The following is a 20,639-nucleotide window of genomic DNA, read 5'->3' on the forward strand; positions in this document are numbered from 1 at the left end:
GATGATCCTAGACCACAAGATGGCGTCAGTGCGCGTTCCTCATTCTACAAGGCCAGACAAATCCTGCCTTTCTGTAGATTCCCAAAGGCCTGTTTTTGCATTGCTTGTAATTGACTCGGTCATAGAGATTCCATAATTGTATGCAATGAATGAATACCATGTTCCATTACACTTCATTACTGATGTTTCATGACTTTCCATGTACATTCATATCTGTCCTCAAAGAAAAAAAAATTAAACACTAGAATTCAGACATTATCATAATACAGACTGAAAAAGTTACATTTCAGCGTTTGTAAGGCTGTCTTTTATTTCCAGTTCCTTCACTGAAAATGGATGAGGCCCTACTAACAGTCCACAGCCGAGTGCTCTACGGTATTTGTGTTCTCTACCAATCAGATTACTGCTATAAGGTATGAGTACACATATCTCTACCAATCAGATTACTGCTATAAGGTATGAGCACACATATCTCTACCAGTCAGATCACTGCTATAAGACACGAGTTCACATACCTCTGCCAATCAGATTACTGCTATAAGGCATGAGTATACATATCTCTACCAATCAGATCAATGCCATAAGGTATGAGCACAGTACACAAATCTCTACCAACCAGATTACTGCTATAAGGTATGAGTACACATATCTCTACCAATCAGATCACCGCTATACAGTATGAGTACACATATCTCTACCAATCAAATCACTGCTTGTGGGTATACACATATCTGGTGGTGTCCAGGCTTTGGTACATGTTTATGTAATGATTTTAGATTGATTAAAACAAATATAAACAAACATCTGAAGTGGCATTTGAAGCACACACGATACAACTGAAAATGTGATATGAAATATGATCATAAACCATAGAAATTACAAGTGATATGATTATGTACATGGTCATTTATACAGAGAAGACTATTAATGAATGAAATCCGAGGCGGTTTACCTATATTATAAAACATTAAACAACATAAAACATAAAAAAATGTTTTAAACATTTTGTATTCTCTGTGTAATATATGAAAGAAGGTTCTGTTTTGTTGTTGTTGTTGATTGTAAGTTAGTTAGTTTGTTTGTTTTTGCTCCTGTAGTGTGTGTACCAGCCTCTGACCAATTTGGGTTATGACCAGAGAAATGCATCTGTGGTTATCAGCACTCGGTTCTCTCTGACTCTCAGGGTCCAGCATAAATCTAACAATCAAACTCTGTGCAGGTAACTCTCCTCTTCTCCACTGAGCACAAACTCAGCATTTATTAAAAAATATATATAATAATTATAATGAATTCCAGTCATGTAAAACAATTCATGTGCATTGCTTTGTCATAAACAAAACACTGGAAGTAACATATGAGTAACAGTCCGTTAACAGAACTTTCTCATGGAAAATTCAGTAGTATGACAGGGACAAGTTGTCATTGTCTTATGCAACTTGAATTCAATTTGAATTCAATCTGAATTCACTTTGGTCTAGATGAGTGACCAACAATTTAACAAAATTGTAAATGTAATCGTAATTGTAATTGAAATTGCAGTGTAATGGCATTTATGTAATGTGTTTGCTCTTTATCTTACTTATTGGTGTAAATTTATAGCAAATCCTTAATTTTGTTACGCTGCGTGCTTCTCAAACCATATCTTGTCCAATCCTGTATTTCTTTGCTGCATTCTGACCTTGACAGAGCCACGGTTTGACCTTGACAGAGCAAAACATTGCCCGCAGTGAGAGCTGATGTGTCCATTCGGAGACTCTCTGAGTATTTACTAAGTCATGTGTCACAGCGTAACCTGCCTCTCTGTCTTAAGTGCTCCCTTTAGGGAATACCTCACTACATATTGATTCTTCTCCCTTTTGGGGTTAATACGAACTGACACTCCGGTAATGATAAAAAGAGCCATTAAAAGCGTTTAAGCTATACGTTTCCATGGAAACCTCAGATAGGATGTTAAACAGTGAGAGGTGGTGGCTGCATTAATAAACAGCCATCAGTGCATAGCCATTCCATTTGGGCTCATCTTTAAATGTGTTGAGGAATAATACCCCCCCCCTCTCTCAGCTCCCCACCCCTCCCTCACTGGGGGTTAGGTCACGGGCTCCGTGGGATCAATATGGAGGTCCCTCTCCAAACTGAGCCTGTATTGATTGATCCCGTCACCTCAGGATCACAGTGGCCAGTTTTTCATCCCTCAGGCTAATCAATAACAGAGTGTAATTCACATCCTGGGGGTGAAACGGGGAGTGAAAGTGAAACAGTGGATGGTCCTCCAGCTGACGTCCACTAGATGGCAGCATTGTACCTTTCAGATTATGCCACGTAAATATATGTGTGTGTGTGTGTGTGTGTGTGTGTGTGTGTGTGTGTATGAAGCTGATTCCTCTTTTGTATCTGATGGTGTTAGTTATTTTGTACTGATAATGTTATATAAACCATTTTCACAGTGATAAATGAAGAATCATAGAAAGCACGAAAAATATATGTAATGAACAAACTTTTGCTGTTAGTTCCCACCTAAAGAACAGGTCATATATGGCGAAGGTCAGTGTGCATTTGAATAGTGAACTCCATGTAATTCACACACTACTGATAACAGTCTTTGGATATTCGTGACACTGACCACTGCACAATTTTTGTCACAATTGTCTCAGTTTGACGGAGCTGTTTGAAGAAGCGGGACATTATTCCCTTTGGGTGACACCGTCAGAAACGCCAAACAAAACAGACTGTTCACTGACCGTGGACAAGCAGCCTCACAGCACGTACTTACGTGAGTATTCCTTCACAACACGCTACCGTCCGCCCAGTGAACGGTCTCCTGGTTTTTTTTTTGTTGTTGTTGTTTTTTGTTGTTGTTGTTGTTTTTTAAATCAATTGACTGATTTTGACTGATAACAGTCACCTGGGTCTCCTTTTGCATTACATCATCATCGTCATTAGCTTCATTACCCCCCCCCCCCCCCCGACCCCCCAGCACGCCGCCCCAGTGTGACTGCTAGGGTTAAAACATTCCAATCACTACTCATATTGACAAAACACTGATCAAACATGGTTGGTCTACGTTAAGACTGTATGAGATCACATATAAACCGCAGCAGGTCCACCTGTCTGACTTGAACCAAAGTCTTACTTTGATCACACTTGACTGACACAAGACAAGTTATGTGTACAAGGCTTCTGTGAGAAAGTGCTTGTCTTTCTCCCCACGGGCTGGACATACGCTGTATTGATCTGCTAAGTTGCATCTTTCTTAAAAACGGCTCAAAGAAAAAGGCTTTTCTGCTTTGTTTGTTTTGGCACATGCCCCGTGAGGCAAGTATTGTGGGAAATACATTAGAGGAGCGCGGAGGATTAGGACATAATGGGATTTTGAAAGCGCCACACTCTATAATGTGGAGTCTACTTTACAACAGCACAGATTATGTTGTACATCAGACTTTTAAGGGCAAGAAGCTATTATCTGTCAGCTATATGGGCAGTGTGACTACACTCTCCCAGTGCACGATCAGCGTCCATTACCGGCACTGTCCGTTGATTACGCCCCGTGTCTGATGGCTTCTCTCTGCTTAAGTAATGGGTCTGGAGATCGGCGCAGATCACTGCCAGTGGCTGACTGCTGCATTTTCAGAACATGACCAGTACTGACCCGGGCATTTTGAGTTGTCTCATGCAGGTTTTGTGTCGTAAAGTCCACATCTCGTTTCCTCGTTATAAGGGGATTTTTTTAACCACCACACTCGCATAAGAAAGTTGCTCGCAGGTGAAACTAACCATAACCTCTGTTGTTATCAACTTAACAAACTAACCCAACCAGTTATCTTCATGTGTTTACCTTAGGTTACAAAACCATACTAGAATGAGATGAGATTACGCGTAGCACCCACTTAAACGTTTTTAGCATTAAACCAGCGCTCTCACAATGTTACTATTAACCTGTTCGTACCAGTACTGTAGCATTATTAAAAATTACCCTGTTTAACACTGGTCACAATGCGTGTGACAAGGGTATTTATTTGAAGGGGGTGGATATGCCGTGTGTAACATGTCATAGTGTGTGTTCACCAGTTGACTGAATGGCTATTTCTTTATTTGTTTTTCCATGCCAGCGTCTCTTCCGGACCCCCTAGTTCCGTCAGCACAGCGCCTGTGAGCTTTTGGTCTTTGTCTTCCAAACGTCCAGCCGGTTTAGCGATAGTATTGGACGGGGCCAAATGTTACGTTTCACATTTAAAGACATTTAAAGACTTCATTTCATCCTTTGAAAAACATAAGTTCCCTTAACTGTTATGTGTGCATCCTTTATAAAAATAAATTCAAAGTCTACGCAAAATAAAACAAGGTTATTTTTCAGCAATTTGAAAATATCTTGCTGAATGATCCTATGGAAGTATCAGTGATCCAGTTTTCATTAATTCAACATTAAAAAAAAAAAAAGTCATATTCACCTTTGACTCTCCGTTGGTTTCTGCATCCTCCCTTTACTCTGACCGTACCGAGTCACCTGTTAATGGGATCTCATGAAATTAAGGAGTAAACTGGGAACTGACAATCTTGTCATACAGACTCTTTCAAGATTTTTCAAAACTTTCTGTTTCTGCTCGTATTTTGGACTCTTCTCTTCAAACACCATATTTCTCAATAATTCTCCTATTCCTCAATATTTCTCATATTTCTCAATAATTCTCCTATTTCTCAGTATTCCTTTGGAGCACAGCACAGTTCTTCTGTTGTTAATGACCTATTTTTTGATAGATTTTAAGGTAATGTGAAGCTCATCAGGTTCATTTGTGGGCATGTTTTTGCTCTCTGACAGAGGAAATCAGATTTTTTTTTTTTGGTTGGCCAAAACATCTTGGTTTTTGCTGAATGATGAGGATCCTCGTGTCTTGACCCAAAGCCCCGGCACCAGCACCATGCAAACTCTTCTCTGGCATTTAGGAGGTTTGGTGTCAAATGTTTCTCCTCTGAATCCAGCATCTCTGAGGAGACTCAATTTTCTGTCTAAACAAGACTTTTGACATGTAGGACCACAGTGCCTCAGTTTGTTTACTGTGTCTGTTTTGTTCATTTACCTTTATTGTTCGTTATGCAACCTTTATGCAACCTTTATACAACCTTTATGCAACCTTTATACAACCTTTTGTGCTGCTCCATCAAGACTGTAATAAATCTTTTGAGGGTACAGGGCCTGTGATGTAATTAAAATCTGTCTCATACGAGTTTATTGCGTTTAGATTGATTAAATCCATCCAGAGAACAGTGTGAGAATGTGGCGGTCGTGTTCATGTGCGTTCGCCGGACCTGTGGAGTTCGATCCATCTCCGCTCCCAGCTGTACGTCTTCCCATAATGCAACTGGGATGAGAGACGATGGCAGGTCCACGTCATCTACTCCATCACACACTGTAAAAATATTGCCCCGGCGGACAGCCTGCTGCCGCCCTCAGGCCTGGTCCTCGCTGACTGATTACATGTCCATAGATTGGGTTTGAATTACATAAGAGGGCACTGTTGGCTTCTTCAAAGCTCCTTTGTGGCAGTGAGCGGGTGACAAAGCTGCCCCAGTATACAGACGTTGTGTTATTTCACTGGTAATCATTAATGTTTGGACTGTACAGGACAGTGCATCTCCCAGTTCCTATGGTCCAGTGTGTGAAATATGCCTGGTATCTGAGACTTACAGACAGGAGAAAAACTGCTCTCTATGTTTAGGGCATTTGATTCATTTGGATACAGTTATTATCACATGGAGTCATTAACTTATGGGCTGATATATTCTACCATTCACTTACTATTTCTGCGTCCCAAAAATCCATTCAGTTACACTTTGAGAAATTTTAGAAGTTATTTAATTAGTTACGTTTGAAAGAACCGCCAGGGTCCCAAGATCAAACTTGTGAAATCTGAAAAAAAAGATTGTATTTAGAAAACAAACAAGATAATAATTCTTGGTAAACAAAAATTATAGCTGACCAGCTATCATGAGCTAGCCAGTAAAGCCAGTCTTCAGGCTGAGGTGGAAATATCTCAGACACGGACTAATGCCCATTTTTCTCTGCTTTCTCTCCCAGCTCTGGTGGTGGCTGCTCTTCTTCTGGCCTGTCTGGCCGTGCTGTGGGCCGCAGCGCCGTTCCTCCTCAGGGGACGCTGCCACCTCGATTCATCTGTCTGTCTGCCTGTCTGCCTGTCTGTCTGCACATCTGTCTGTCTGCCTGTCTGTCTGCACATCTGCCTGTCTGCCTGTCTGTCTGCACATCTGCCTGTCTGTCTGCACATCTGTCTGTCTGCCCGTCTGCCTGTCTGTCTGCACATCTGCCTGTCTGCCTGTCTGCCTGTCTGTCTGCACATCTGCCTGTCTGCCTGTCTGCACATCTGCCTGTCTGCCTATCTGTCTGCCTGTCTGTCTGCACATCTGCCTGTCTGCCTGTCTGCCTGTCTGTCTGCACATCTGCCTGTCTGCCTATCTGTCTGCCTGTCTGCCTGTCTGTCTGCACATCTGCCTGTCTGCCTATCTGTCTGCCTGCCTGTCTGTCCGTTTGTCTCTCTCTCAGTCAGTCAGTCTGTCTGTATGTCTGTCTGTCCACTTTATTCTGAATTGTGGATTCTCACTCATTACCTAAAAAATATCACAACATTGTGTATGTGTATTTGTGTGGACACATAACGGTAATGAAATGTATGCTGGTGTAAGTTGTGAACTGGAGCGTCCCAGCTGGTTGAAATGGTTTGTTTGTTTTTCTGTACCAGACTACGTTGCACGTCAAAGCTTCTGAACCTTGTTTGCTGTCGTACGACTCAGTATCCCATGGGAACTGTAAGTAGAGTAATGTCTCCAGAATCTTCCCTGTCCTGCTGCTGTATTTCTCTCTGTGAAATGTTGCTCATTGGTTTAACTAACGCTTGACGTCTCTGTGTTGGGCTGGTTTCTTTAAGGGAATCTGTAATAACACAGAGATGAAGAAATGATGCAAAGTTGACTGTTAGACAGACAGATCTAATATCTGTAAGAGTTATGAATCACAGTAAAAATATTATTTCTCAGTTAAAACATTAGACACTGGCAAGCATTAAAAAAAAACCCTCAAAAATATTCAGACTGTTTGTATTCTGTGCTTTGAGAGCCAAAATGCAGCAAAACTGAAAGGATTAAAAATGACTCATTTGCAAAACAAAATATTTGAATGCCATGAATCTTTGGCAAAGTCAGTCACAAACCAATGAAGAGATAATCACATAAAGATGGCAGTAATTGAACTCATGTAAATTTCAAAGCAAAAGCAACGGCATTAGTGAGAAATGCCAGGATGACTTTGCTGTTAGTCAGCGTTCGTTTGCAGGGCATCACAGTGAACTAATTACAGTGTTCCTGAAGTTAGCTGTACTTCATGCTTTGAAGAGATGTGCGTGCTAAATAGGTTTTTGTCTTGTGTCAGTGCTGTGAACTGGTTGAATGGTCTCTCGTTTCCCATGGACGGGGTTCTCATCTCCCATATGGTCTTTCTCTGACAGTCAGATCCATCACGGAGGAATTAACAGACTTCTTCCTGCTCTGGCTCCGCAGACCTCAGACTGAAGCACCATACACCAGACTCATAAAGCTCAGAACTTCCAGGCTAATGTAAACTACACGTTTCAGATGAGGCAAATCGATCTAAGAGTTTCATGCCAATTTCCCCAATTTTTTTCTGATACTCATTGTAGGAACAGTTCTACGGATGGAGGCATAGCCAGCCCATCAGAGGCTTAATGATATTATTGATGTTGTAGGAACACTGATGTAGGCGCACACTGTGGTTTGTACACAAATCCATATCGCCGCGGCGTGTAACTTCAGCGTGGTCACCTCTCTGCTCTACCTGCCGGAGGTCGTGCACCTGTGGCCCGATTCTCTTCTTAGTCGTAGTGTGTGTTGTGGACGGTATCTGTTTTCTGAACAAGTCGGTTCTCTCTACAGACTTTTAAACAAACAGGAAAGAGTGGGAAGTTCAGACTCAGATGAGGTGAACCACAGGTCACAAACGCTGAGCCGTAGGTCTTTATAAGTCTTAGTTTAGTTCACTGTTATGACTGGTCACAGAACAGAATCAATCACAGCAGTTTATGGTAAATGGTATAACCGTACTGTGTGTGTGGACTGTAGTCTAGTGTAATCATCCCCAGCTTTGATGGTGATTGGATAACTTCGTGTTCTCTTCCTGCCCAGGTGGAGGCGAGCGGCGGTGCGGCTACGCCCGAATCTTCACGGCTGAGGTCCTTAGACACGTTTCGCGGGTACGGAGCAGAAGTTTCATTTCGTTTATTCCCGCTGAATTCACATCAACTCCATTTCACATGAATGATTCCTGAGAAAGGAAAGCACACGTAATTCACCCATGCATGTCTCGTTTGCTTATTAATAGCTTTTGGTTTGCATCACTCAGAGAGTGTGTCGTATAAGCAGCGTGATTGGGCGAGGTCATCGTCTGGCCGGTTTCACTCAAGCTTTTGTTATCTAGCCTCTGCTCCAGGCACCATCTCTAATATATTTTACATCTATGGCAGGGAGCAGTGGGCCACTTTGGGATGGGGTTGGGGGGTATATGATTAAATCTTGAGGCTCAGCAGGCTGTAATAGTGGCGCGGGGGGGGGGGGGGGGGGGTTACAAAGCTCGCCTCCCTCAAAATACAGGAAACTGCTGAGGGTCTGCCCCCCCCCCCCCTCCCAGCAGCAGCAGCAGCAGCAGCTCATAAGTGATGTAATAATTTGAGTGATATATCAGTGCAGGTTTATCAGGCTGTAAATCTGCAGCTGAAGAGGATGTGAATGCACAGGGCAGCCTTTACACCAGGAGACTCACACACACAGCCTGCTGACAGAGAACGCGGACGCTCCTCAAAGAATCCATTACAAACGTGAAAGAATGGTTCAGTTCTGAGATCAGTTGCATTGCTTCACCTTTGATTTTGGTGAAAACCATGAAGTGACAGGGAAAGTCGCGTCTTTAATGTGATCTGTCACTGGGAGGGCAGTTTACAATTTACTGTTTCGGACATTTTAAAAATAATATGCCTCGTGAATGCAAAGCTTACAAAACCAGATGTTTCTCACAGTCTGCACCTGTTTTTGCTCTCTGAAACAAAACAGACCATTTCCCCATGTCTGCTAATGGATGTTTGTCCGTTTAGCCACAGGCACTAGCCCCCCCCCCATCTCATTCTACGACCCCCCACCACACACACACACACACACACACGCACACACACACACACACACACACACACACACACACACACTCCTCTGTCCACAGCACTCGTATGTCTGCTCCTCTGATCATTCACCACCAAACACACAGGAGTAGAGTTACAACCCAGAGTGACAGAGCTTTACTGGGGAGAGAGAGACCAGGAGTAGAGCTGCTCCTTTAACCAGCTCTCAGACTGTTCACTGAGACTGTTCACTGAGAGCGAAGTGTGTGTTTGTGCAGCGCTCTGTGAACTGTCAACTGTCACACTGCTGCAACGGTGAGCTGTCATTTATCCGGCCAATCAAAGAGGTCTTGTTGTTGTTTGGATCTGAAGGCCAATCAGAATGACACACAGACACAGCCACGGACATGTGCTTTGTTTACTTTTTAATGTCAGTGATGTGGAAAAAAAATAGAATAAAACAAACCTGGGGTGACAGGATCGCTGCGCGTGATGTTAAATCAGAGAAAACGCATCTGCACCCGGTGGCTGACCAGCTCTGACTGACAGAGTAAAACCTTGTCTCCTTCAGTGACAATAGGAACTTAAGCATTAGCATTCTTTAACACTGATTCCACTGGTCCAGTACCTGTTGCGATGTAGACTGATCCAGTACCTGTTGTGGTGTAGACTGGTCCAGTACCTGTTACGATGTAGACTGGTCCAGTACCTGTTGCGATGTAGACTGGTCCAGTACCTGTTGCGATGTAGACTGGTCCAGTACCTGTTGTGGTGTAAACTGGTCCAGTGCCCGTTGTGGTCTAAACTGGCCCAGTACCTGTTGTGGTATAGACCACTTTGGTACCTGTTATAACATAGCCTGAGTCAGCCGTCTCCTGTATGACTGAAATACATCTCCATCTGTCATCTCTCTGCTGCCGTAGTGAAATCGCTGTGGTTTTCCCCATGTTGTGTGTAGGCTTCGCAGTCAATTCATCAGGCTCCGCCCACGTGATATATGTCCAGCTGCAGAGTTTGTTTGCATTTTAATTTTTTTAAAAGGATCTGGGTTTTAATCATCGTCACTGAAATGCCAACAGCCTGTTCATATCTGGGATTACATGCCTGGACAGTTCAGTCTGAAAAGCCCGAAAGAGCAACAGTAACAAAATTAGTCAGTACTTTAAGATTTAGGACATCATTAGCAGTACAACAGAAATGCCAACCAGCTCAAAGGCAAGAGGGAGAATTATAAATCAGATATGTGCGTCGGGCCAGGTCTGTCTCCAGACGCTTATCTCTGCAGAGATAATTCACTTTTTAGGCTATTTATACGCTACTCAGAGAAGATAGGACTGCGGGAAAAACTAATGTTTGAACAAATATATGTATTTTCCAGATATTATTAATGATACATGCACAAGTCAGAAACTGAATTTGCGATTTACTTAATGCAAAGTCCATTTTTCCAGTGAAAAATGCACTGTGTGCAGGCTGGTGGAGTTGAGGCTGGTGTTTACAGAAAGTTAGAATAACTTTGATAAATACACATTCTGAAGTTCAGGCAAAATAACACAGGCAGAATTTATTAGCCAAGAGCCAGACTGACGAATATTAATGAGCAATGCAGTAATCCATTTTACTTTTGTAACTTAATATCTTGATTAACTTGAATTGAATAACGACAGGTCTCAGAATGAAAAATCTCACTATGACAGTGTTCCCAGGCAGAGCAGAGGCACCTCAGCCAAAAACAGATGAGGTCTCATTAGAACATTTGGCAATAAGTTGCTCTATCGCAATCATTTTCTTGAGCTCCATCTGGAAAATCCTTTAACCATTGTCTTTGTTACCATGGTGATTAATGGAAGCAGCCTCAGAATAAGTGTGTGTGTGTATGTGTGTGTTCTCGTGTGTGTGCTTCTGTGAATGTGCATGTGTGTGGGTGGTTGTATGTGTGTGTGAGTGTGTGTGTGTGCTTGTGTGTGCCATACACACACACACACACACACACACACACACACACACACACACACTTGGATTTAATAGTCCTTTTTAGATGATAGTGTGTGATTACAATCTTGTATCAGCAGGTAAGGCATAAAAGGAACAGTAATGGCTTCTGTTCTGATCTCATCATTCAATTTGGTTAGAGAGAAAAAAAACCTCACAGAGGTGAATTTGCATAGATACTGTAAGCTGTATGAGTCTGCACAGGGATGGAGCGGTTTTAATCTCTGTGTGGTACTTGAACCCCCCCCCCCCCAATTCCTGAGGAACTTATGATTCAGAAGTTGCTGGATTCTTGGTGGTGTTGTGTGAAGGTTGGAATCCCCTCCCCCTGAACAGAATGAGGAGTTGTCTGATAAACGGCAGAGAAGCCAGCCTCTTGCTCTGGGTAAAGCGACGCGAGATTTCATCTGAGGCTCTTGGTTGCAGCTTTGCCTCCAGACGTATAATAAATTAGAGCGGAGGGCTTTAGTCAGCACTTCTGTCTGAGGGGATTCAGAGGACGGCCTCTCATTTCCTGAGTGATTCATAATGCTTAGATTGCATTACCTTATAGCGCGTTTCTGATGTGATATATAAAATGCGCCCTGGGCCTTCTGATCTGTAATAAAGACAGCTGCTCTCAGACCGTCTCCACAGACACCTGGGACAAGCTGTATGAGCCATTAACAGAAATCTTAATGATTCTCCTGGAGCAGTGCAATATGGGAGATATTGTCCTTTTGTTGTTTTGTGTTTCAAAGCCGCTCCGTCACAGATAATATTCTTAAGGGCCTGTCCAAATGCATAACGTTTGATAAATTGTGTTTCCGTCTTGCGCCGGCCCGACAGGCGGGTTCGTTTTGTATTCCTGTGCGGCCCAGTGTGTCTGTCGGCCCCGAGGGCGGGGGGGTACGGACGCCGGGTCGGTTCTCCGAGGTGCCGTCTGCTCTCCTAAGCGGAGGTTTTGGCTCTCGTAGTCTGATCTCAGCAGAATATGTTAAAGTGCATCATGCACTGGTTAAGCTCCTGCTGTCAGTCAGGGAGCTCTGGCCATTTATGGGAAATTTGATCAAAGAGAAATTTGGTGTTTAATTCTGTCTGAACAAAAATATGCGTTCTGTTATTCTAGAGATCACGTCCCAGTCCAAACTGTGACAGGATTCTGTGTGTGTGTGTGTGTGTGTGTGTGTGTGTGTGTGTGTGTGTGTATGTGTGTGTGTGTGTGTGTGTGTGTATGTGTGCGCGTGTGTGTGTGTGTGTGTGTGTGTGTGTGTGTGTATGTGTGCGTGTGTGTGTGTGTGTGTGTGTGTGCGTGTGTGTATGTGTGTGTATGTGTGTGTGTGTGTGTGTGTGTGTGTGTGTGTGTGTGTATGTGTGCGTGCGTATGTGTGCGTGCGTGTGTGCGTGTGTGTGTGTGTGTGTGTGTGTGTGTATGTGTGCGTGTGCGTGTGTGTGTGTGTGTGTGTGTGTGTGTGTATGTGTGCGTGTGTGTGTGCGTGTGTGTGTGTGTATGTGTGTGTGTGTGTGTGTGTGTGTGTGTATGTGTGCGCGTGTGTGTGTGTGTGTGTGTATGTGTGTGTGTGTGTGTGTGTGTGTGTGTGGTGCGATGCTACATTCATGTCCACTGATATGAAAATGTTGTGTGATTTTAAGGATGTTGGATTTGGCTCATTAATTTTGTCGTGTGCCTGTCTGCTGCTGGTGAATGCACACGGTATGAATTAGAGGGACGCCCCTATGGTACTGAAAGAGTACACTGACGTTTCTCTTCCTAAGCTTTTGCCAGTAGGTTGAGCTCAGTGCAGACTGTCAGATGTGGTTGGTTACTGAAAAACGTTCATCTAGAGAGCAGGCCTTCTCTCCTGCCAGACAGATTGGGTGACCTGGTGGCCATTTAATGACCAGTCCATTCAACACTTTATTCCCAATGTAAACTCTTAAGCACAAGAGGAATTCAGGGCTTTGAGTATTTCCTGAACTCTGTAGCGAGTATTTCATTAACTATGGTGTGTGATTCCTGTAGTGAGTATTTCATTAACTATGGTGTGCGATTCCTGTAGTGAGTATTTCATTAACTATGGTGTGTGATTCCTGTAGTGAGTATTTCATTAACTATGGTGTGCGATTCCTGTAGCGAGCTGTTTTTGTTCTTTCTGTCCAGATTTGCCCTTACAGTGATGGTGTTCGTGAATTACGGTGGTGGAGGATACTGGTTCTTTCAGCATGCGCCGTGGAATGGTGAGGTATAATCTACCTTTGGAGACTGGCCCACTAAACCTGTATGTGATCAATAAGTCAACTGTCCCCAGTGCTCCTCTCCAAAGCCTTTTGTCTCGTTGTTAATGTTTTTAAACTTTCTTTGAGGAAAACAGCACAGTTTCTCTTTTTTTGGCTGGGAGTCTGTCAGAACCTGTTGTCGTGACATCACAGTTCACTAAAGAAAACCAGTCATTTTAATGGGACCGAAATCTCGTTCCTGTGGTGGTCACCGTGGAGACAGATGAAGATCAGACTCAGACATGTGACTCACTGAAGGACTGATGTATCCACAATCACAGGGAAACGTGCAGATATAAAATGTTTTTCTCTTTGAATAGATTTTCAGACAAGATATTGTTTCATTTAATCTGTCCCTTTTTGAACTTCCTTCTCTGTGTAGTTCAGAGTTACTGACTGTGCAGTGAAAAGTCTGCGGAGTGAAAAGTCTGCCGTGTGCAGTCACCAAAGCTTACACAGTGAAAAATATAAACTGTGTGAGGGAATACATTCCCTCTCCATGGCTGATGCAGGCAGACTTGTCAGTCAGGTATATTTGGTCTATGGGAATGTGGATTTTTTTTCCCTCAAATCAGGAGTCTGTGGATCAGGATCAATATTTCTGATAATGTCCAGATGAGGTGGGTGAGGAAGGTGGCATGTTAAATTTTAATGAGTCTTATTACAAAGTGCATTTCCAGGAGTATTCACAGATGAACTCAATTTAAGCGTCATAACAGGCTCTTCATCACGTTAGCAGAGAGCTATCGATCAGGGAGGGGAGCAGATGGATTTTCACAGAGGAACAAAGCCTCTGCCAGCGTGAAGCTGTATAAATCACTCGCCGTCTGAAAATCGAAAGATAATAAGGAAACTGTGTTTTTAGGACAACGCCATTTTTGATCATTAGTAGCATTACCATGCTCAGAGTGTCTTCGTTTTATTATAATAAATCTTCGCGAAATCAGCAAGGCGTCAAAACGAATCAAAGTACTTTGTGTGTTAGGCTGTAGCATCCGCCATCCGTCAGTCCAAACAATCTGCTCCCTCTTTCTGAACTTATCTCTCATGTCCGTGTTTCCCGCCCCACGTGTAATCACAGTTATACGTACAGATGTGCACTGTGCTTTTACAGTTGCATGTATAGATGTGTATTTATGTCTGTGTGTGTGTGTGTGTGTGTGTGTGTCTGTGTGTGTGTGTGTGTGTGTGCCTGTGTGTGTGTGTTTGTGTGTCTGTGTGTGTGTGTGTGTGTGTGTGTGTGTGTGTGTGTGTGTGTGTCTGTGTGTGTGTGTGTGTGTGTGTGTTCTTCTTGTTGGCTTACAGGTCTAACTGTTGCTGATCTTGTGATGCCTTGGTAAGCTTCCAGACAGTACTTAATAAATCGATACAGAATCTTTGCGTTCCATTTTTGTGATTAATATGGAGGAGGGAAGAGACAGTGTGTCCAGAAGCTTAAATCTGCTCTTACGTGGATTCAGACTTTTATTACGCTCCTCCAGCCCGGGAGCTCGCAGTCGGCGTCCCACGTCACCTTCCCTGACACACGGGCTGTTTTACACAGAAACGTGACGGGAACCACATTCCAAACAGCCCCGTATGCACCAGAACTAGGCTTTTAGTTCCTTTTTCTGGAACCAGCAAGTGCATTGAATAACAAAACCTAATTTATGTGCATCGGTCTGGGAATCAGTCTGTGTTAATGTTGGGTGTCTTTGCTTCCACTTAAACAACTACAAACACACACACGCACACGCACACGCACACGCGCACACACACACACACGCAAGCACGCATGCACACACCCACACACACACACACACACACGCGCACGCATGCACACATATACACACACACACACACACACGCACACACACACGCACACGCACGCACACACACACACACGCACACACACACGCACACACACACACACACACACACGCATGCACGCACACACATACACACACACACACGCACGCACGCACACACACGCACACACATACGTACGCACGCACACACATACACACACACACACGCACACACACACACACACACACACACACACAGAGGCGTCGGTCAGTTTGACCTTTGACTTGGGGCATCACACCCTGTTATTCTATGTGAAATAATTAGCTGATGCTGAGAGACTGAGAACACGTGTGTCGTATGGTTCTCTCGTCAGGTTCGTGTTTATCATGGGGACGTCTATAGTTCTGGCGTTTAGCTCCATGAGGAGGAGAGGAGTGAACAGGATCCAGCTCCTGAGAAAACTGACCTGGAGAACCGTGGTTCTGATGCTCATCGGGTTCTGTTTCATGAACTACAGTCCGAGAGACGGATTGCGTAAGTGAGCCGCTCGTGTGTGCCGTCGCACACTCACGAGTGTTTTTCATCACTTCCCTCATCACCACACACACATAGAGGATGGGGAAAAAAGCCCTGGGTCTGGTGTGAAGACTGTGCTCTGCGTTCCAGAGCCGGGTCAGGGTCCAGCGAGAGGAGCTCTCGGCTTTCAGCAGACAGCGCGCGACATGAAAGGGCGGGAACGGGGGTTTTAACAGACGCTTAGTGTTGCTGATGGAGATGACAGGCTGGATGAGCGAATAACTAGGTTAACAGAAATATTATGAGACTTTTCAGGAGAAATCATCATATCTGGGGACATTTGAAAGAGGCGCACAGTGCCAAAACAACCCCGACTCTAATGGTCAATTACCACAGATAGTGTTTCAGAGTGCTACCCCCTACAATGGCTTTTATGGAACTTCATCTAATGGAATCAAAGCTTTTACCATAAACTTCAGAGTACTCCACCCCTGTGAATCTCTGTGGTTATTACCACTTGTATGGTGTAAATAGCGTGTTGCAGCTGAGATTGTTTCATTCAATATTAGAGCCCTCAGTACCATGTGCAGGATTGTAAGGGGCCTCTGAGGACAGACTGTGTAAGCTATTCCATTAGTGTATGTTATCTACACTCTAACCGGCCCTCTAGACCGGCCCTGTACGCATCAATACAGGCAGACAGTCCGGCCGGTTCCAATGTGGACCCAGAGGCCTGATGCTCTGTCTGTTGTGCATAGGGTAAGGATACATCTCTCACTCACTCACTCACTCATTCATTATCTAAGCCGCTCATCCTAATTGGGGTGAAAAGCAGGGAAACACCCTGGACAGGTCGCCAGTCCATCACAGTCTAGTCCATCTGAGTAGTCTATATATGGAACCATGAGCAAAAATCACTGTTAAAATGTTTTAACCTTAGCAGGTGGATCTCATCACACTTGTGACGCAACTCTACCTGTAATAGAAATATTGACGTCACTATTTCATATTAGTAAAGTTTTGGGTGAAGCCTTCTGTTCATTTACAGGTGTTAACACCCCAGAGTGGGTGACTCATTCAGTCTGTCTGTTTCTGTCTTGTTCTAATTCTGGGTTGTTGATTGAGAAGGAGATGTAGTGGCATGTTGTTTTCCTGAGTGAAGCGTTCGCGCTGCGTGTTAAACAGACAGATACCATTAGTCACAAAATCCACTTCCTCCTCTCCCCAGGAGAGGTGGAGTGCTTCCGTTTCATATTTGATTTGTAGGATCAATGATCGGAATTATATCGTTTCTCGTGGTTCCTTTGTACGTGCCACAAAGAGGTTTTCAATTAACTAATGGGTAGATTACCATCAATCTCCCCGCTCGCGTCTCCGCTGGCCGGGTCTCCGCTGGCTCGGGCCGCACAGATCGCTCTGATTAGCTCTCTGTTGGACAGATAGCTCTGATTGGCTCTGTTCTGGTCCTCTCACCTCTGGACCCCAGTGGTGACAAAGCTGTCCCTGTGCGGCCACGAAGGACATTCAGCCCGAGAATCCGGCGGGAGAGTCCCACACATCAGACTTGGAGGAGGAAATTAGTTATGAGAACACAGTTATGATCATTTCTTCTTTGCTGATGATAGCCAATAGCTGTGAGTCTCCATAGCGCCTCCATAACGTCTGAGCATCTCCAGATGTTTTACGTGATGTATTAAGTTCTATAAATCAAAGGAAATTGCAGGGTGAAATGCTTCCTTGGTTTAGTTATGCATAGTTAAAGGTGTGTGGTCGTGAATGATGTTTACAGTGTCTGATTACAGCTCTGAGGGACCTTAACACTAGCATATGAATATGTTCTAACACACTAACACAGCATGTATACAGCACGACAGCAAGACAGGAGATATACAATACACATCAGTTTGGCAGTATTTCACCTAACTGACAATGCTGAACATACACAGAATTACAGCCATAAATAAATAAATAAGTCAATAAATAAATAAATAAATAAATAGCTCATACCCTGACTGTAGAGTGACTGGATTTGACATACGTAGTTGTTAATTGACATAGTTCATTCATAAATCCTGGGGGAGGAGTTTTATGTTGCCAGTTAAACTGTATCTTACCTGTCGGCAGTTAGACCGTATGTTACCTGTTGGGAGACTGTATGTTACTGTATGTGTCTGTGTGTGTGTATGTGTCTGTGTGTGTGTGTGTGTGTGTGTGTGTGTGTGTGTGTGTGTGTGTGTGTATGTGTGTGTATGTGTATGTGTGTGTGTGTGTGTGTGTGTGTGTGTGTGTGTGTGTATGTGTGTATGTGTATGTGTGTGTGTGTGTATGTGTGTGTGTGTGTGTGTATGTGTGTGTGTATGTGTGTGTGTGTGTGTGTATGTGTGTGTGTGTGTGTATGTGTGTGTGTGTGTGTGTGTGTGTCTGTGTGTGTGTGTGTGTGTGTGTGTGTGTGTGTGTGTGTGTGTGTGTGTGTATGGTAGTATCCTGGTCCTGGCTGAGGATTCCTGGAGTGCTGCAGCGATTGGCCTTTACTTATTTCATCCTGTCCCTCATGCAGACGCTCTCCCCACACAGAGACATCCCTCTTAGAGAGGTCAGTCTGCATCGCTCTCTCTCTCTGTCTCTCTCTCTCTCTCTCTCTCTCTCTCTCTCTCTTTGTCTCTTTCTCTCTCTCTCTCTCTGTCTCTTTCTTTCTCTCGCTGTCTCTTTCTCTCTCTCTCTCTCTCTCTCTCTCTCTCTCTCTCTATCTCTCTTTGTCTCTCTCTCTCTCTCTCTCTCTGGCTCTCTCTCTCGCTCTGTCTCTCTCTCTCTCTCTATCTCTCTGGCTCTTTCTTTCTTTCTCTCTCTCTCTCTCTCTCTCTCTCTCTCTCTCTCTCTCTTTCTCTCTGTCTCTCTCACACACACACATACATACACACCTCTTTGACATCAGACAGGGCCTTCTTGCATGTATAAGTCTGAAAATAGCCATCGGGTTTATGTCGTGTCTCTCTCAGAGTAACTCCGTAACCAGACCAACTCCAAGAATAATGTCATATTTTAGATACCTGTATTTCAGTGGCACTCAGTTATGCTTTGTAAAACGATCACAGAATGCCTGTAAGAATCTGTAAGGATTTGACTCATGCTTATGATGACATTTCCCATTATGCTATAATGAGGACAGACTGTTTCCTCGTGGCCGGTGGATTAGTCATGTCCACTGTTTCGGATCAGATCTCAGGGACTGCTCATCTCTGACTCTGTGTTTTTGCCTGGTCAGCGACCCTGCTGGAGCCCGGTGCAGGACCTGGTGTTGTACTGGCCACAGTGGGTCTTGGTGCTGGTCTTGGAGACGCTGTGGCTGTGTGTGACCTTCCTCCTGCCCGTCCCAAACTGCCCCACGTAAGCCCCCGCTGCTCCCCGTCACAACAGCTCTCACAGAAACAGCCTCAGAGTCTGCAAAACCTCTTCAAACCTGAAAGTTAAAATCACTCGACCAGAAAAAAAAGAGAAAAAGAGAATAATGTTGGAAAAATGCTCTGGATAATGGTATGGACACGATGTGAATTCAAGTTTAAACAGAATTATAATGGTAATGATAAATGAAAAGGCAAAGCTTTTCTATTACCTGTATACAAAAGAATGTGTGTGTGTGTGTGTGTGTGTGTGTGTGTGTGTGTGAGTTCTCCGTGGATGTGTTTGGAGAGGGGCTGTGTGTGTGTGCACATGTGTGTGTGTGTGTGTGTGTTCCGTGGGTGTGTGTGTGTGTGTTCTGTGGGTGTGTTTGTAGAGGGCCTAAGTGTGTGTGTTTGTACGTGTGTGTGTGTGTGTGTGTTGTGTTGCCTTTATGAGGCATTCCTGGTGATTTATGAGTGTGCTGTGGATGCGTTACGGGGGATAATTAGCCAATCTCAGACTGTCATGTGCTCTATGAGGAAACAGGGCCAGAGGATCCATCTTCTTCTCTTTCCTTCTCTCCGTCTCTCTGACTTTCCCCCTCCCTTTCTTCCCCATGCCTCACTTCATCCCTCTGTTTGTGCCCTCTGTCTCTCTCCTTCCATATCCGTATCCGTATCCGTAACCGTATCCGTATGGTCTCTTCCCTCCTCTGTGTGCTGCTCTAACGTTCTGCCTGTCTGAGTGTCGGCTGTCTGAGACTCCTGTTCAAATACCACTGCTCTCAACACAGTGGGATACAGAGGAATAACTCTTCTGTATGTGATGTGACTTTTTTTCTGTGTGTGTCTGTGTGTGTGTCTGTGTGTGTGTGTCTGAGTCTGTGTGTGTGTGTGTGTGTCTGTGTGTGTGTGTGTGTGTCTGTGTGTGTGTCTGTGTGTGTGTGTGTGTCTGAGTCTGTCTGTGTGTGTGTCTGTGTCTGTGTGTGTGTGTGTGTGTGCATTCACTCCTTACTGAACTGATGCAGGATTTGATATGTTTAACAGGGGGTACCTGGGGGCAGGAGGGATTGGAGATAACGGGTTATACCCTAACTGCACGGGCGGAGCAGCGGCCTGGGTTGACAGGTGGCTGCTGGGAGATAGAATCTACTGGTACCCAACCTTTAAGGTAGGTAAGTGTTTCCTGAGTCATCTGTTCACACAGGGAAATACAGTAGAGCACCAACAGTCTCTTTCAGAACGCTGGACCACGACTGGGAACAGATGAGAACCACATGAGGGCACACCAGCTGTAGAGTGGTAGTGGGTTGGAGATTTAAACAGCTGTAGAGTGGTAGGGGGTTGGAGATTTATTGGTTGACATTTATACTGAGATAAACAGAAACTGCTTTTTTCTTTTTGACATGTTTTATCACCGCTGTAGGTCCTGTATCGGACAACACAACCGTTTGACCCGGAAGGTGTTCTGGGCACAATCAACTCCATAGTAATGGGTTTCATTGGGATGCAGGTATGGAGTGTA

The 20,639-nt window shown here is 44.2% G+C and overlaps 1 protein-coding gene across 1 annotated transcript in view; it reads left to right on the forward strand.

Annotated features, from left to right (window-relative positions):
• Positions 1-332: 332 nt before the first annotated feature.
• The window catches only part of LOC115810761 (heparan-alpha-glucosaminide N-acetyltransferase), a 31,711-nt gene continuing 11,404 nt past the window's right edge, over positions 333-20,639 (forward strand). Inside the window, exons 1-14 of the mRNA XM_030772765.1 lie at positions 333-413; positions 1,098-1,219; positions 2,652-2,770; positions 6,071-6,108; positions 6,712-6,797; positions 7,984-8,031; positions 8,214-8,270; positions 13,318-13,394; positions 14,739-14,769; positions 15,595-15,755; positions 18,218-18,330; positions 19,000-19,121; positions 20,162-20,285; positions 20,541-20,627. Coding sequence (XP_030628625.1) covers positions 333-413; positions 1,098-1,219; positions 2,652-2,770; positions 6,071-6,108; positions 6,712-6,797; positions 7,984-8,031; positions 8,214-8,270; positions 13,318-13,394; positions 14,739-14,769; positions 15,595-15,755; positions 18,218-18,330; positions 19,000-19,121; positions 20,162-20,285; positions 20,541-20,627 — 1,266 coding nt within the window. The remainder of the gene's footprint in view (positions 414-1,097; positions 1,220-2,651; positions 2,771-6,070; positions 6,109-6,711; positions 6,798-7,983; positions 8,032-8,213; positions 8,271-13,317; positions 13,395-14,738; positions 14,770-15,594; positions 15,756-18,217; positions 18,331-18,999; positions 19,122-20,161; positions 20,286-20,540; positions 20,628-20,639) is intronic.

Source organism: Chanos chanos, chromosome 4 (genome assembly GCF_902362185.1).
Source record: "Chanos chanos chromosome 4, fChaCha1.1, whole genome shotgun sequence".
NCBI classification, from domain to species: domain Eukaryota; kingdom Metazoa; phylum Chordata; class Actinopteri; order Gonorynchiformes; family Chanidae; genus Chanos; species Chanos chanos.